The sequence below is a fragment of the Malaclemys terrapin genome, chromosome 5 (assembly GCF_027887155.1).
Source record: "Malaclemys terrapin pileata isolate rMalTer1 chromosome 5, rMalTer1.hap1, whole genome shotgun sequence".
Taxonomy (NCBI): domain Eukaryota; kingdom Metazoa; phylum Chordata; order Testudines; family Emydidae; genus Malaclemys; species Malaclemys terrapin.
The window spans coordinates 87,165,384-87,184,213 of NC_071509.1; the positions used below are offsets into that span (position 1 = coordinate 87,165,384).

Consider the following 18,830-nt stretch of genomic DNA (forward strand, 5'->3'; position numbering starts at 1 on the left):
GCCCAATTGACAGTTCAGCTCGCCTTTGCCTTTTCCCATTTTTGTCTTTCTGGTAGTACCCTTTTTGTCTATGCATCTTATGTATGTTGTGGTATGTTTCAGGGTTTTTTACTTTGATATAATTAGAATATAATGTGTAGTGCTATATTCTTATACTTAAAAACTCTTTAATAGCCAGTATTTTTGTGTGTGTGAATATTACTACTATTTCAAGGTGACCTCTGCTTGTTTCCTTTTCTAGAATGATCTTCAGAAGCCATCTGGAAAGCTGTGCCCACTGGGACACACAAATGCCCTCATGTGGTAGCAAATAGTTAGTGCCTGATTATAACATGGCTGTGTGGCCCCAACCACTTGAGTTGCTTCCTTTCAAAGGCCAGTTGTAGGGATCTTCTATAGATTCATAGATTCTAGGACTGGAAGGGACCTTGAGAGGTCATCAAGTCCAGTCCCCTGCCCGCATGGCAGGACCAAATACCGTCTAGACCATCCCTGATAGACATTTATCTAACCTACTCTTAAATATCTCCAGAGATGGAGATTCCACAACCTCCCTAGGCAATTTATTCCAGTGTTTAACCACCCTGACAGTTAGGAACTTTTTCCTAATGTCCAACCTAGACCTCCCTTGCTGCAGTTTAAACCCATTGCTTCTGGTTCTATCCTTAGAGGCTAAGGTGAACAAGTTTTCTCCCTCCTCCTTATGACACCCTTTTAAATACCTGAAAACTGCTATCATGTCCCCTCTCAGTCTTCTCTTTTCCAAACTAAACAAACCCAATTCTTTCAGCCTTCCTTCATAGGTCATGTTCTCAAGACCTTTAATCATTCTTGTTGCTCTTCTCTGGACCCTTTCCAATTTCTCCACATCTTTTTTAAAATGCGGTGCCCAGAACTGGACACAATACTCCAGCTGAGGCCTAACCAGAGCAGAGTAGAGCGGAAGAATGACTTCTCGTGTCTTGCTCACAACACACCTGTTAATACATCCCAGAATCATGTTTGCTTTTTTTGCAATAGCATCACACTGTTGACTCATATTTAGCTTGTGGTCCACTATAACTCCTAGATCCCTTTCTGCCGTACTCCTTCCTAGACAGTCTTTTCCCATTCTGTATGTGTGAAACTGATTTTTCCTTCCTAAGTGGAGCACTTTGCATTTGTCTTTGTTAAACTTCATCCTGTTTACCTCAGCCCATTTCTCCAATTTGTCCAGATCATTTTGAATTATGACCCTGTCCTCCAAAGCAGTTGCAATCCCTCCCAGTTTGGTATCATCCGCAAACTTAATAAACGTACTTTCTATGCCAATATCTAAGTCGTTGATGAAGATATTGAACAGCGCCGGTCCCAAAACAGACCCCTGCGGTACCCCACTCGTTATGCCTTTCCAGCAGGATTGGGAACCATTAATAACAACTCTGAGTACGGTTATCCAGCCAGTTATGCACCCACCTTATAGTAGCCCCATCTAAATTGTATTTGCCTAGTTTATCGATAAGAATATCATGCGAGACTGTATCAAATGCCTTACTAAAGTCTAGGTATACCACATCCACAGCTTCACCCTTATCCACAAGGCTCGTTATCCTATCAAAGAAAGCTATCAGATTGGTTTGACAGATTGGCTATGCCCCGAGCCATTCTGAGAGATTTTGAGCCAAAATGCCATTAATTTCTAGTGTGTTGTATAGTTAGCCCCTCCTCCCTGAGGTCCCTCTCCCCCCCTAAAGGGACGAGTCAGTCTGTGACTATGGTGTATATATATATAACTGCTGTTTGTTCTCACTGTGCTTGAGTAGAGGGCCTACACATGTTGAGCCTGCAATCACAGGCTGTGGAAATCCATGCCTTCTTCACTAAAGAGGCTTATAAGTCCAGTCCCTGGATCCAATATCAATTGAGCTGCCTGTTCCTATGAATAGAGATCGCAGGTTACCTTCAGCTTCAAAGCCAGGCAAGTTGAGGATGACCCCTGGCCAAGTTTGTGCCAGATAGAGGTCCAGGGCTCTAGTACCAATGTCTTCTACAGGCAGTAAGGTCTCGTTGGCATCAAGAACATCAGCTCAAAGAAGTGAGCCATCCAGAGCCAATTTTACTGGTGCCAAGGCCAAATTCAGCTTCTAGGGGTCCCTTCATGGGTGGCAGGAATGGCTCAGGTATCTAAAATCCAGCTACAAAGCAGATACCTATTGATGTGTTGGAGCAGGGGATTCCCTTGGGAATGGAGAGATTCATTTCATTGAAGCAAGCCAATGTGAGTACTCCCTTGGTGTCAAGTAAGGTAGTGTCAAAACATGAGGCTGTCAATGCAGAGTCCTCAGGCACCATGAGCTCAGCCTGAAGCAGGTCCTCTTTTCAAGGATGCTTTGGTTTCTCTCTCAGCTGCCTTCCACAAAGGCAAGAGAAAGAGAAGTGCTGACGGGCTGTGACAGGATTGGGCCTCACCACCACGGCGCCTCCCTCTGGTTGCTCTGGGAATTAGCTCCGTCCTCTGTGGGGCGCCCTCTGTCGGTGGTGTCCCATCCGTTGTCTGCTCCTGTTGGTGTCTGGACCCGCGTTGCTCCCCGCTCGGCAGCATCCTCTTCAGGTCAATGCCCTCCAGCAGTGCCCACCGCTCTGGTCTCACCCCCTTCCAGGGGTGTGGTGTTATCAGCAGTCCTCCGTCTGCACCTGTTCTAGTGGCCGGCTGCAGCCTCAAAGTCTAGTCCCTTTGTCACAGGGGCCAACCACAGCCTGTATCAGGCCATGCTCCTCCTCAGCCAGATGTAGTACAAGGGGAAAGGGGGGGACCCAGACCCACCCGCTACTCTGGGTCCCGACCCAGGGACCCTCTAGCGGCAGCCTCCCTGCCCTCCTTCTCTCTCTTTTTCAGACTTTGTCCCTGGGCCGCTTCCTCTTCGGCCCTGTGCACCCGCTCGGCCCCTCTGTAGCAAGGCCTGCAGCCTGGGGTTTTCCTTGGCTGGAGCTCCCCAGCTCCTTCTGCCCTTCCCCAGCACTGCTTTGTCCAAGGTGCTGGTCTCCTGCTCCAGAAAGACCTTCCCCCATGAAGGTCTGGGACAGACTGCCTGGTCCTCTCCTAGGCAGCCTTTATATAGGGCTTAGCCTAGCCCTGATTGGCTGGCTCTAATCTCAGCCCTGATTGGCTCTCAGTAGGCCCTTCTCTAATTGGCTGCTGGCCTACTCTAGCCCTCTCTCTTATGACAGCCGCCCCACCACATGGGCCTTCAGTACCAGAGTTCTCAACAGTGTCCCTGAAAAGGATGAGGTCCAGGAACCATAAAACTTAAGTTCCCTGCCATGGCACTACCAGTGCCAATGGCTTCAGCTTGATCAGTGTTCCTGACACTTAAGATTCCTGGTTCCTTTCCTCCATCTGTGTTTTTCAAGGACCTTTATCACCATGATCAAAGTAAATTGTCTTATTCTTGAGTGTGCACTTTTCTGGGGAAGATTGAGCCCAGTCCGATTGGATCTGGACATTGTAGTGGAGTCTTAATCAGGGCCTCCATTCTGTGGATTTTTCAGGTTGGCTGTGAAGCTGACATCTCAAACAGGGAGTGCCTCAACGCCCTCGTAGTCTTGTTCTCTTGGGTTCTAAAAGGAACTCTTTCTCAGTTTCTTCAGCCTCTTGGCTGAAGTCTGAAGTCTTGGCTTTTGGAAGTCTGGATGTCATAAAGGTCAGCGATAAAACCTACTACTCTTCCTCATCCATCTGATTCTCCCAGCACACCTAGGATGTTTGTTTTCCCCACCTCCAGACCAATGCTAGTATTTGCAGCATTATCCTTTCCATTTGTCAGTATTCTAGTCTGCCTGTTTGAGGAAAGGAAGGGGAGGAAGATTTGTAACAACCCCTCTTCTGATCAGCAAGAACGGTTTTGCTACTATTGTATTTAGATGGAATATATGGGCTCAAAGTATCAAAGATGTTAACAAGACCCTGTCATAGTCCATTATTAAACAGTGTTAAATAAGTGTAGTGTATGGTATGCAAAGACCTCAGCCTGCTTAGTACCATGGCAAAGACACCATTAAACATCATTTTAACTGTTTATTAAACATAAAGAAAAGAAGGCAAAACAGTTAAAGTATTTGAAATATAACATTTTAACACATCCATAGTTCCCTTTCCCTTTAGCTGGAGAGAGTTTTTAGAAGGAAAGCCACTCTTGTTTAACAGTCTGTTAGATGATATTAACAATGGTAGTAATTGTTCTTATGGGGAAAAGGGAAGAAATTAGTTGAGCTGGACTGAAGCTGGCGTCGCTGCTGCTGTTAAAGTCTGATCCTGTTTCTTGGAAGACAAAACAAAATACACACAAAAGGGGAGAGAAAAGAACAGCAAAGATAGAAAATACAGTTTCTGGTTTTGACTCACTTGTAGCCTCATTGCTGGAGAAGCACAGGCACAGCACATAGTCTTATCAGCCACTCTGAGACTTGGAAAACTTGTACCAGCATTGTGCTGTTTTGGACATTGCTTCCAGTTGCTGCTTCCTGGTCATAGGCTTTCATCAGTCTTGCAAAATATACAGTCTTGGCCACCTAAGCCAGACTCTTATTAGACAGAAGGAAAGAGGAGAGGGATAGGAAAGAGAAGAAATAAAGTGGGGAAGGAAAAGGACACGTGGTGTGGGGAGAGGATATATGCAAATTCACACATCCCAGGCGGTGGTTGGGATTCAACTGAAGCCAGTAGAAGTGGCAATGACATCTGGGTCCCGTTCTATGGGCCAATCTGTTGAAGATATTTCTCAGGATCAGGATGACAAAGGCCTGGGGTCCCAAGAGATGGTTTGAGTAGAGCTATGATAGTGAAGATCTCTCTAGTAGGCCACTTTCCCCCTAAATTCTGTTTTTTTTAAGGACCCCAAAAGAGAGTGCTGGGTGGAATAGCTCATCCTTTCATTATTTTTCCGCCAATTAACCCTCGTTTCTGACCCACCAATTTTGGTTCACTGATTTTTGGTCTCTCACTGTCTTGTTTACCAGGTATGATCTTAACACAATTCTTGAATTATATCAGTAGGCCTTTTTGTGTGGACTGATTCAGTCTTTCTGTCTCCATTTTGTACCTTTTCCCATCAAAATTTGTGATTGTAGGTTATTGTGACTTTTTATAAACTTTACTCAATTTTTACAATTGAGCTCACAATTAGGGTAAATTTGAAGGCCCAGTTATCACAATGCTACTTCTTCAACTTTCTCTGAGGATTCAGGCCCTCCATCTCATTCATCACTAGACTATTTAAGACAGTTACAGAAGTTGGTAGGACATAAGACAGAGGCTCTGGCACTGGAAATATCAGCAGTCCATGAAAAGACTCTCATGGCTATTCAACATTCTAGAGCCTAACAGAAAGAAACTCACTTGCCCCATTACTATTAGACTGCTGGACCCTGTTAAGAACATCCTCAATCCCAAGCACAACTGAGAAGGCAGAATAACCTTCCGCAGGTGTCATAGCAAGGCGTCCTGTACTTCCTAACCTACTATACTCCGGACTCATGGGTAGTCTGTTACCAAAGAAAGGGTGAGATGTTCCAACACAGGTCAGACCTTCCTATTAGATAAGCATGGCAAAAAAATTACATTTTGGGAAGGAAAGTGTACTTTCAGTATGGCCAATTATAAAGCCAGGCATCAGTTTCATCTTTGGGAGCAAATGCTCCCCATAAATGACCACCTTCCTGAGGAGCAGAAAAAGTCAGAAAATGTGCTGGTGATTGAGGAACATGAAGTGACCAAGAACATTCTTTGAGGTGGTTTATGAGGCTTAAGACATTCTGGCTCAGACGTTTCTTTCGGGTAGTACTCCTTGCTTATATCATTGAACCTTTCTCCTAAAACTCAGGCCTGTACTGAAAATTTGTATTGAGGGTGAGGTGCTTTTTCAGACTCAGGAGAGAATGAAAGACATCAAGTTCACCACAAGATTACTGAAACTCCTTCAGTAATGTCAGATGAGGAGCACCTCAACATTCCTGTTGTGTTATCAAAAATCTTCCTTGCCATCCTTAGCTTTCAGCCTCAATATCAGAAGAGGCAGAGAAATGGAAAATATCTAACAAAGACAGCTGCTTCATATTCTGCTGTTTGTCTTTCTCAGAAAAAAGAATGCAAATTTGATGCATTGGCTGAAAACCCAAAGCCAGTTTTAATTTCTGATTTCTTCTCTTTACCTCTCCGTCTGGTACAAGTGTTTGGGCACTTGTTTGATACATTTTGTTGTGGCTTGGGTGGATTTACTATGGATTCTTGGGTACTCAACATCTTTCAGTTTTGATAGGTGGTCCAATTCCACTCCAAGGTTCCTCACGAAGTAGTATAGGCACCATGCTAAGTAATCATTTTTTTCTCCTTTGTGACACTGCCCCCATGTAATCACATTTAAAGAGTTGTATGCCTGGCCATGCAACTTTTTTGACTTTTAGGGGTGTGCACACTTTCTTTGAGCCCAACATTCTGCTAACTGATGGTATGAACATCTCGTCCCTTATAACTGCCTGTTGACTCTTCTCTACTTCCAGAGGCTTTAGAATTCGAACTCTGTGCAGCAAGAGAAAGGATCAGTGTAGCTCTTTGGAAACAACACATTCAAATTTCAGAGAACAAAAGTTACTTTGATAACCCCTTTTCATCTTAAAACTTCAGAGTTTAGACGTTTACTGTGTGTTGTGGATTTTCAGATCATGGCTTGATGAAATATCTTCTTCCTGGGTGCATATAAACTGTTAATTAAAATATCCCCCACTTACCAGACTTGTGCATCCATTTTCAAATGAGTTTGTGGTATTGACACATGAAACCTTGGAGCCATATTGAAGATACTGAGATCTGGGAGTAATTTTGGGGTTTCTCTATTTTAGTGTTTTTAAGGAGATTGCCAAGGACACCCAGATTTTGGGATGGATGATACTTCATTTAGTATAGTAGAAATCTAAATATATATATCATGTATATTGTGACAAGGCAAGGCCAGATGGCTATAGCAGAGTAGTGGGAGACAGATATATTAGCCACAGGCTAAACAAATTCCTGTTACCAGGATAAGCAAATGGCAGGTTCAGTGCTTCAGGTCAATTAAGACACCTGGGGCCAATTAAGATCTTTCCAGAAGGCAGGGAAGACAGCGGTTGATTGGGACACCTTAAGCCAATCGGGGCTCTCTGAAACTAGTTAAAAGCCTCCCAGTTAGTCAGGTGGGGGTGTGTGTCAGGAACTGTGGGAGGAAGCCGCGCTGTTGGAGAAACTGAGCAGTGCAAACTGTATCAGACACAAGAAAGGAGGCCCTGAGGTAAGGGTGAAGTAGATATTGAGGAGGTGTGGGCTGATGTGGGGAAGTGGCCCAGGGAATTGTACGCATCCTGTTTCCAAAAAGTCAGCTACCATAGCTGCTACTATTAGGGTCCCTGGGCTGGATCCCAGAGTAGAGAGCGGGCCTGGGCTCCCCCTCCCCGATTAATCACTGAGGCTGGGAGACAACAGAGATTGTGCGAGGGAGGATAGCTTCTCCTCACCTCCCTTGCTGGCTTATGATGAAAATGGCTCAGTAGGCTGTGACCCTTGCCTCTAGAGAGAGAAGGGCTACGTGGAGGGTCACAGTGAGCCTCTGAGGCTAGTGAAATCTGACAGGAAGCGCGGGACCCACGGAGACAAGGTCAGAGCTTTGTCACAATATGTAGGATCTAGAAACCCCATTATAGACCATTTTTGTTGTTCATGAATCATGTTAATTATAGAACACAGCCAACAATAACCTTAATCTAAAATGCACCATTTTGAGAATTCTGATGAAAGTTAAATAATATTTTAGAATCACAGAAATAAAGAGCTGGAAGGGACCTCAAGAGGTCATGAAGCCCTGCACAGAGACAGGACCAAGTAAACTTAGACCATCCCTGATGGGTGTTTGTCCAACTGGTTCTTAAAAACCTCCAGTAATGGGGATCCCACAACCTACTTTGGAAGTGTATTCCAGAGTTTTACTATCCTTATGGTAGAAAGTTTTTCCTAATATTTAACCTAGAATTCCATTGCAGCAGATTGAACTGATTACTTCTTGTACTACTTTCAATGGACATAGAGAAAAATTCATCACAGTCCTCTTTATAACAGACAAACTTGAAGACCATTATTAGTCCCTTCTCAGTCTTCTTTTCTTAAGACTAAACATGCCCTGTTTTCATAGGTGGGATTTTCTAAATTCTTTATTATATTTGTTGCTCTCCTCTGCACTCTCTCCCATTTGTCCACAGCTTTCCTAAAGTGTGACACCCAGAACTAGACACAGTGCTCGAGCTGAGGCCTCATCATTGCTGAGTAGAGCAGGACAATTACCTCCCATATGACACTCTTGTTAATTACCCCAGAATGATATTAGCTGTTTTTGCAACAGCATCGCACTGTTGACTCGTATTCAATTTCTGATCTAATACAAACCTTGATCTTTTTCAGTAATATTACCACCTAGTCAGTTATTCCACATTTTCAGTTGTGCATCTGATTTTTCCTTCCTAAGTGTAGTACTTTCTTTATTGAATTTTACCTTGTTGTTTTCAGACAAATTTGTCAAGGTCATTTTGAATTCTAATCCTGGCCTCCAAAGTGCTTGCAACTCATCCTAGCTTGGACTCATCCACAGATTTTATAATCATACTCTCCACTCTGTTGTCCCAGTCATTAATGAAAATATTGAACAGTACCTGACCCTACCAGACCCTACTAAATGCACCCTCCCAGTTTGACAGTGAACCATTGATAACTACTCTTTGAGTACAATCAGCTGTGCACCTAGCTTACAGCAATTCCATGTAGATCATATTTCCCTAGTTTGCTTATGAAAGTGTCATGTGGAACAGTGTCAAAAGTCTCATTAAAATAAATATATATTAAGCCTACTGTTTCACCCCATTCACTAGGCCAGTAACCCTGACAAAGAAGGAAATTAGGTTGATTTGGCATGATTATCTTCTAGGTGCTTACAAACTGATTGTTTAATAATTTGTTACAGTATCTTTTCAGGTACTGAAGTTAGGCTGACCAATTATATGGTCTATAATTTCCTGGGTCCTCTTTGTTCTCCGTTAAGACAGATTCTATGTCTGCCCTTCTCCAGTTATCTGGGACCTCACCCGTCCTCCATGAGTTCTCTAAGATAATTGCTAAAGATTCTGAGACTGTTTCAGCAAGTTCCTTAATTACCCAAGGATGAATTTCATCAGACCCTGCTGACTTGAGTATGTCTAATTTATTTAAATATTCTTTAACCTGTTATTCCCCTATTTTCCTTTGCAATATGTTTGTATGGGCATATATATTTCGCAAATCTATACTTCAAAATTCATCAGTGTTAGGGATACATTTCTAATACACTTTGAAAAAGGTATGCAGTGTGGCTCTTCTAGGTGAGCTGCTAGCGATACCTATTATAGTTAAGCAGCAGCTCTCCTGTAGTTAAGCTTGTGAGTCATTTACTGTTTAAGAGATAACTTCTCTAAGGTGAGAAATTACTTCTTGTAACCAGTTTCTTTAGTATCTTATGCTTAGGTTGCATTTTTGTTTTATTTGCTGGGTAATCTGCTTTGATCTGTTTACCATCCCTTATAATCACTTAAAATCTATATTTTGTAGTTAATAAACTTGTTTTTATTTTGTCTAAAACCCAGTGTGTGGAATTCATAACTGGGGGTGGGAGGGCAGCAAAAAGCTGATGCATATCTCTCTCCACATTGAGGGAGGGAGCAAATTTCATAAGCTTATGCTATACAATTCTCTGTGCAGTGCAAGACAATTCAATTTTGGGTCTACCCTTTAAAGTACTGGGCAATTCCTTAGCTGAATCTTCCCATGCAGAGCTAATCTCAGCATCTGTGTGTAAAGCTGCAGCTGTGTCTGTCCCTACCCATATGTGTGCTGGTAAAGTGAAGTCCGAAGCCTGAGGGAGGGCTTGGCTAGCTTGCCTCAGCAATACAGTGTGAAGGAAACCCAGGCTGGTGGGTCAGGTGGGCTCAGTGGTACCCCAGTTCCAAGTGGCACGTAATATGGGCCTGGGCATTGTAGTGGATCACAGATTGAATATTTGCCAACAATGCAATGCAGTTGCAAAGAAAACTAATTTAATTCTGGTGTGTATTAATAGGACTGTTGTATGTAAGATATAGGAGATAATTATTCCACCCTACTTGGCATTAGTGAGGCCCCAGCTGGAGTACTGAGTCCAGTTTTGGGGCACCACACTTTAAAAAAGAATGTGGACAAATTGCAGAGAGTCCAGAGAAGAATAACAAAAATGATAAAAGGTTTAGAAAACCTCACCTGTGAGGAAAGGTTAAAAAAACTGGGCATATTTAGGCTTGAGAAAAAAAGACTGAGGGAGGGACCTGATAAGTCTTCAAATATGTTAAGGGGTTTTATAAAGAGGATGATGATCCATGTCCACTGAAAATACAATAAGAAGTAATGGGTTTAATCTGCAATAAGGGAGATTTAGGTTAGATATTAGGAAAAGCTTTTTAACTATAAGGACAGTTATGTATTGGAATAGATTACCAAGGGAGGTTGTGGAATCCCCATCATTGGAGGTTTTCAAGAACAGGTTAGAGAAAGACCTCTCAGAGATAGTAAGTCCTGTCCCAGCACAGGGGGATGGACTAGATGACTTCTTGAGTTGCCCTGTAGCCCTAACAGATATATATATCTGTTGACATTTGTGTGCATATCACCTAGGAAGTGTTACTAAATTTACTTGTAACATTTAGGTTAATCACTCATCACACATTGTTTGCTGTTCATCTAGTCAAAGCATCAGCTTTTGCTGGTATCAAGCATTAAATTCAGTCTTGCATTGTGAAATTTGAATATCTGTGTCTTGGAGCAGTATTGCGACATATATCAGTATCTCCTACATAAAAGATCGCAATAAGACTTTTATACCACACAGCATATGATCATTGGGCAGAAAAAATAGTGGCCACTTTAGATTGCTTTTTATCACAGTTTTCTCTAATCTATGGTGCCAATTAAGTGATTATTATAATTTGACCATTTCCAGCTGAAATAACTAAAATCTTTATCAGTTACATGAAGGTTAATAGTTGTTTATTTGGGAATAGAAGAAAATGCTGAACACTGGAACTGAATTTGCATCACATTATTGAGACAAAAATTAGAGTAAAATTTTCATCGAGGAAACAAAATGATTGGGAATAATTGCATAACAATGGGCACAGGAAGTTTATTTGTGGTAACCAAAAAGCAAATGAATCTGTCAGAAGAATAAAACAGTAGCAGTGAGTTACAAGTTCTGAAAAGATAATTCAGAGACGTAGAAATTTTGGGCCTGAAGAAAATAACACAAAAGAGTCTTCAAATGAAAATTCTCTGTATTTTAAAGGAAGCTGATTATGAAATCTTAAAAATGATAGAAAGTGTGGAATGTAAGAATGGATGTGCGAAACGTGAACAATTAAGATAACTCTGAGAAAACAAACAGGAATGGAGAAGGCAAAAGTTGAATTAACAAGAGGACAGAATTGTTTAACAACCAGGGAAGTAAGTTTAATTGTCAAAAGAAAAATAAAGGGGCAGTAAGAGTGGAAGAAAAGAGTTCAGAGTGGCTTCAGAAAACAAACAGGGAAAAATCTGCTCACATTCCTCAGATTGACCAGGATCAGATCAAAAATGAGAATTGTTAAAGCACTAGTTAAATGTGTCAAGGGGATAGCAAGAAAGATGAAGGGGTATGTGATATTTGGAAAAGTCAGAACAGGAAATAGCACACATGAACAGAATACAGAGACTTCTGTTATATGACACTTGCTGCAGTGCTTCATCAAGGTTAACTTGAGGTGATAAAGAAATTAATCCTGTCAGAAGATAGTACAAGGCACTCAGAATACTTCATATTAGAAAATATGTAATCCAAGTTTTGATTTTGAAATGGAAAGATGTAAAAATGGGGAGGCTGTGGAAAAAATCTCTCTTCCTGGTTAGAACTGAAGCAAGGAGTTGTAAATTTTGTACAGAACACTCTTCAGAGTAATTACTGATAACTTTTTGTTCAGACAACCGAAGTGACTGACATGAAAGTTATCATTTGCAATCCATATAGTAGTTCTTTACAGAGGTTTGACTTTTTTGTCCGTCCCCACGCCCCAAATCTTCTTTAGAAAAATATACATTAAGGCTTGAATTTCCCTGTTAGATCAGCTATTATGAAGGCTTCAACATAGAATTTAAACATGTTTTGATGTGCTATTCTGATTTCTAAGCAGTAAGGAAAGATTTGCACTCCAGGAGTGAAATCCTGGCCCCTTTGAAATCAATGGGATTTTTTACATTGACTTCAGTGGGGCCAAGATTTCACCCAGGGCTGATTTTTTCCTTGTTGAGAGTTAGATAAATGGATGCAAGCTCCGGATATCTGTTCCTATTCCTGCATGTAGATCCTGTCATTGCTTTGAGCACAAAAGCTAATCAACTGTAAAAACAACAGCAAAACTTACAACTCACAGAACTCCTGAACACAAAGCTTCTGTGTTCACACCTTCAGCTAGCCAACAGTTTCTCTCACCAAACACTGTCTGACCTTGTCATAACTATAAAGGAAAGGGTAATAGCTGTCCTGTGTACAGTACTATAAATCCCTCCTGGCCAGAAACTCCAAAATCCTTTTCCCTGTAAAGGGTTAAGAAGCTCAGGTAACCTGGCTGGCATCTGACCTAAAGAACCAATAAGGGGACAAGATACTTTCAAATCTTGGGGGGGGAAGGCTTTTGTTTGTGTTCTTTGTTTGGGAGTGTGTTCGTTCTGGGGGACTGAGAGGGACCAGACATCAATCCAGGTTCTCCACATCTTTCTAAACAAGCCTCTCCTATTTCAAACTTGTAAGTAAATAGCCAGGCAAGGCGTGTTAGTTTTCCTTTGTTTTTCTCAACTTGTAAATGTACCTTTTACTAGAGTGTTTATCTTTGTTTGCTGTACTTTAAACCTGAAACTAAAGGGGAGTCCTCTGAGCTCTTTAAGTTTGATTACCCTGTAAGGTTAATTTCCATACTGATTTTACAGAGATGATTTTTACCTTTTTCTTTAATTAAAAACCTTCTTTTTAAGAACCTGATTGATTTTTCCTTGTTTTAGATCCAAAGGGGTTTTGGATCTTGATTCACCAGGAGTTGGTGGGAGGAAGGAGGGGGGATGGTTAATTTCTCCCTGTTGTAGATCCCAGGGGGGGGTTGGAACTGATTCACCAGGAGTTGGTGGGAGGAAGGAGGGAAATGGTTAATTTCTCCTTGTTTTAAAATCCAAGGGGTTTTGAATTTGTTTTCACCAGGGATTTGGTGAGGGTTTTTCAAGGCTTCCCAGGAAGGGAATCCATTAATGGTGGCAGCCAAACCAGAGCTAAGCTGGTAGTTAAGCTTAAAAGTTTTTCACGCAGGCCCCTACATTTGTACCCTAAAGTTCAAAGTGGGGATCTCAGTCCTGACAGACCTGCTGTGAGATATGCATGCAATTGTATCTGTGTTAGTCTCAGGATATTAGAGAGACAAGGTGGGTGAGGTAATATCTTTTATTGGACCAACTTCAGTTGGTGAGTGAGACAAGCTTTTGAACACAGAGCTCTTCTTCTCTGTGTGGCTCGAAAGCTTGTCTCAGTCACCAACAGAAGTTGGTCCAATAAAAGATATTACCTCACCCACCTTGTCTCCCTGCTGAGAGATATGTCTGTTTTAACCCCTCCATCTCCCCAAATACATTAAAATCCTTTAAGAATATGTTCCTGGACTTCCACTCAGTAACCAGCCACATAAACAATATATCAATCAAAGTTACAATAGCATTTTAGTCAGTTGTCCAAATTTAACTCTGGCTTAAGTGGAGACAAATTCATTACCTTATGTCAGCATTAAATTTGGCCTGATATTTTTGCATCTGTGAAGTAGACAGAAGGGTTATGTGTTCTGCTAATTACTTCTGTGGACCCTCTGAGCCCATGAGAGAATAGGTGCTTCAAACCCACAGTAAGAGGAAACAATGTGGTAATTATTGTCAAAGTTCTTCAGTCTGATGCTGATGCCTCTAAGCACCAGATCATTAACCTAATTCAGCAGAGTATTGAGATAATCTCCTGTGATTTTTAAATGGACTCTTTTGATGGGAAATCTCTCCTATTTCATATAAGCTGTAACTTAGAGCAATAAATAATACATTTGATAATATATTAACACTCCTTGGATTTTGGACTTGCAGCTAGCAACAGTTTAATTAAGCTTCATAAGGTGTCCAATGTGCTGTTACTTAGGTTGCTGAGAAGCTGAATAATGAATTATATTTCGAGTATCTTTATAAATTTTAGGACAAGATTGTGATATGTACTGTTGGTTTGTACATGTGGAGAGAGCATAATCTGTGAGGCTGCTACTTCATGCTTACTTTCGCAGGTGGGTGGAGAGTGGATGGAGCCCTTGGCTGGTCCTCTCAACATGCCACTAGGAAGTAATCTGCTATTGGTAAAGAGCGGGAGCAGACTGTTTTCTCCTTTTAAGCAAGGGGATTTGGGGTTTGAATCTCATTTACTTTCCAAAGCTGCTTTGTGGGCAGCACCTCTATGCACTATCCCTTATTCATAGCAAAATATAAAGTTTCAGTCTTGCCATTAATTTGTCACAGTTTTTAAGGAAATAGAAACAAAAATGTACATGAAAACTATTAGCCTTTTTCATTATTCCTTTTTACTTGTAATGCTTAAAATGGATATGAAAATGATCAAGATTAGTTAAATAAATGTTTCATATAGGATTTTTTTCAGGTATTATTGTTTTCCTTTTACCTCCTTCATTGCAACTGCTAAGGGTATGTCTACACTGCAATTAAAAACCCACGGCTGGCCCATGCCAGCTGACTGAGGCTCATGGGGCTCTGTCTTCAGGGCTGTTTAATTGCAGTATAGATGTCCAGGCTCGGGCTGAAGCCTGAGCTTTAGGACCCTTCAAGGTGGGATGGTCCTCATAATGTCTACACTGCACTTAAACAGCTCTTAGCCCAAGTCAGCTGGCGTGGGCCAGCCACGGGTGTCTAATTGCAGTCTATACATACCCTTAGACACAGACAGTGATTCTCTTTCAGACTCAGGCCCATTCTGAATCCTGTCAATGCCTTTGCAGTCTCAATCAGTGGAGGTTGTTCAAGAGTCATATAAGGCATTCCCTTCTCCTTTAGTGGGATTGTGCTGCTCCAAGCTCTGACATCTGCATAGCATTGTGTTGTGCTGACACAGGAGTGCTTTCTAGTAAGTCCATTTCTGTAACAGGTACTTATTTTACATACTTTGAAGAAATATAGTTTGGTCTGGTATACAGAAAATAATATTCATGTATTCATATTCCTGCCACAATTCATTTTTCAGTGGTGCTTTTACTTGGAAGTTTATCCCTTTTCCTTAGTTTATATTTGTTTAACAAGTATGTATTTAAGAGAGTGTAACTATATGTAATTGAATGGGACACAGTAAACATCCCTTTAACTGATATGTTTATTATGAAAATAAATCTGATTTTACCAAACAGGCCTTCCTCTTGAAAGTTAATAATATTCCATTGTTTTGACTGAATTGTAAATTTTTTTACATTTTAAGAGTACTACGAGGAGGTGTACAATAACCAACTTAATTTGGCCTACTGCTTCAACAAGACTGAGGACAAATGGTTAAGGAATTACTTTTATGAACAATGTTTTAGCACCGCCCAGCTAATCAAAATCGATGGTGGGAAAAAAGAGGCTGAAGCGCATGCAAATATGGGCCTTGTCAATGAGGAACAAGGTAAGTAACAGTTTATATCATTACATCAAAATGTATTTCCATTTTCACACAGTCACATTCTGTTGGTCTATATTTATTTACTCTGCACAATATTATACCATAATATATTATGTAATGCTAAAATTTCTGTGGGTTTGTGAAGTAGTCATAATTTAAATTTTTAGATCAGCAAATCTACAAATAGAACAGTTCATCATTAGAGACAGAATTTTGCACCCCAGTTGTAGTTTGAAGGTTCTCATTCAAACTGAAGACAAGCTATGTGAATAGAGGAAGCATTTCTTTATAAATAAAGATGTTCCGTTGCTTTAAGTTTACCTCCTTTCATCATGTGCTGTTTGTTCAACTTCTCACTAGCTAATGTTGTCACAGATTGTGAGCCTGTGATATCAATGAGAAAAGATGTTAATATAAGCAACAATTGACTTCATTGCCACATTTTAAAAACTGTGCTAGTTTTCATGGCAGAAAGATTTGGGTGTATATGACAGGGTCTGTGTATGAAGGAGGTTTCTCTATACTTAATACTAGAAAAGAAAAACAATGAGCAAATTTTTCACCACAGGTAATTTGTTCTGTTTCTACTTGCTAAATGTACTTTAGCTGTTTATGATTTCTTCAAATGTATTTGTGTGAATATTCAGTTAATATCTTCTCATATATTTACTTTATAGATTGACCACAGACTTTTAGATATATTGCTTCAGTGTGATTGACCATGTAAGAAACAGTGTATTGTTTCTATTCTCTGATTTGATGAACAAGCAAGCACTTCTGGCATGAATCCTTGTCTATATAATTTTCATGAATACTTGTGTATGTAATTTTGAAATCTGCTTTCCACAAAAAATTTTGCTGATAAAACTCAATCATTCCAATGTTGTCAGGAAAAAAATGTACAAAGGGTCATAGGTGTGGCAGAAGCTAATTTGTTAAAAAATCCTGAGCTATATTCAAAGAAAATATTTGAGGTATCTGTGATATTAAATTGTATTATTTGAGAAATAGAAAAGTAGAAACGTAGCGCTGGAAGACTCCTCACCTGGTCATCTAATCTGTCACCTGGGCTTTTTAAAAGAACTGAGCGAGCGGTCAGTCTGGAGTTGACACCACAATGAGCAGGCAGACTCCTGTGAAGGGCCCTGAGTCAGGGTTTTCAGGAGAAGGATACTCCATGGAAACAAGCCTGGGGACAGCATTCTTGCCCAGAATGGAGAGTCTTTAAGGTAGCCTAGAAAGGGGCTGGGAACAGGGCCCACAGGGTGGGCTGAAAAAGAAGGGGTTATGTTTGTTGTAATTTGGCTGGAGGACTAAGCCACATCTCCAGTACAGATTGGTGTGTGGAGAGCTGAGGAGACACACCTTGGGGGAAGGAAACTGAGTCAGGGAGCACCTGTAGTGCCATACTTGACCATTAGGGAGCACACTGTTATAACTGACAGCTGAATATGGGCCAGTGTGTTTTACTGACATGATGGCTAATGTCTGTTCTGTTCCATATAGGTTCTTCCTATATAGTGTGTACCATACTTATCACTGTCGTATCTCGGTACTTTTCAGTAGTGCATTAAGCAATGTGATTAACATCATTCACATGAGGAATATTATATCATGTTAAACTTATTAATTTGTTAACCTCTATACCAGATTTTCAGATAATGTATTATGTCTGTAGGAAAAGTGACCAAAAAGAAGAAAGGACTCTGAATGTGCAAAAGCCATGTACTTTGAATGGGTTGTATCAAATTAGATTGAATGTGTCAGTCTAACTTAAAAAACAGAAAAAATTAAAATAGGTATCTAATCTTTTTGTCTTTTTAAAAGCAGTTGAACAAAACTACTTCAAGCAAATTTTATAGATATGAAAAAACAGCAATTCTACTTAAACCAATAATTAACTAAGCACTGGAACAATTTATCTAGAGAGATTGTGTAATCTCCATCATTGGAGGCTTTTCAGAACAGGTCAGACAAACACCTGTCAGGGATGGTCTAGATCAGTGGTCTCCAACCTTTTTACACCCCAGATCACTTTTTGAATGTAAGGGCAACCCAGGAAATACTACGCTCCTTCCCCGAGGCCCCACCCCTTCCCCAAAACCCCGCTCCACTCACTCCATCCCCCGCTCTCTATCGCTTGCTCTCCCGCACCCTCACTCACTTTCACCAGGCTGGGGCAGGAAGTTGGGGTTCGGGAGGGGGTGTAGGCTCTGGGCTGGAGCCGAGAGGTTCACAGTGTGGGAGAGGGCTCTGGGCTGAGCCTGGGGCAGGGGGTTGGGATGCAGGATGGGGTGAGGGGTGCAAGCTCTAGAAGGGAGTTTGGGTGCAGGAGGGGGTTCCGGGCTGGGGCAGAGGGTTGGGGTGCTCAGAGTGAGGGTTGGGATGCAGTAGGGGGTTCAGGGTGCAGGAGGAGGTATGGATTGCTGGCTCCAGGTGGGGGCTCAGCGCTGGGGTGCGGCTTCTCGCTAGACATCATTTACTTCCAGTGGCTCCTGGTCAGTGGCGGGCACAGCAAGGCTAAGGCAGGCTCCCTGTCTACCCTGGCCCCACACTGCTCCTGGAAGGGGCCAACACGCAGGGGGTGGAATAGATGACTTGTTGAGGTCCCTTCCAGTCCTATCATTTTATGATATAATCCCCTCAGCTTGTGTTTTAGATAGAGTCCCAACCTCTATTTCAGACAACTCTGAAATTAGCTGGGAAGTCTAAAGACACAGCTAGAACTAACAAACACCTGCAGTAATGTTATTTTTTCATAAACATACAAGACTTTTGTGCCTTTAAGCTACAGCCCTGCATTAGTGGTGGTTTAGAGGTGTGCTGTCCCAGCAGGATGTCCAAGGTATAGTGAAGCAGGAACAGTGCTCTCGGAGCAGAGTGGTGGAAATGTGGCCACTGGTACATCCTTTTACAGGCATTTGTTTCCCTCTGCCTGGCTGGCTATGCAGAATGGTGCAAGTTCTTCCATGTGTACTTTTCAGAGTTTAGCAGGAGCAGCACTAAATT

General features: G+C 41.5%; 1 protein-coding gene across 3 annotated transcripts in view; it reads left to right on the top strand.

Moving 5' to 3' along the window:
• Positions 1–18,830, top strand: part of TTC29 (tetratricopeptide repeat domain 29) — a 217,945-nt gene that overhangs the window by 57,816 nt on the left and 141,299 nt on the right. For all 3 annotated transcript variants that reach the window (XM_054030168.1, XM_054030170.1, XM_054030169.1), the window contains one exon: positions 15,639–15,824. In XM_054030168.1, the coding sequence (XP_053886143.1) occupies positions 15,639–15,824 (186 nt within the window). The remainder of the gene's footprint in view (positions 1–15,638; positions 15,825–18,830) is intronic.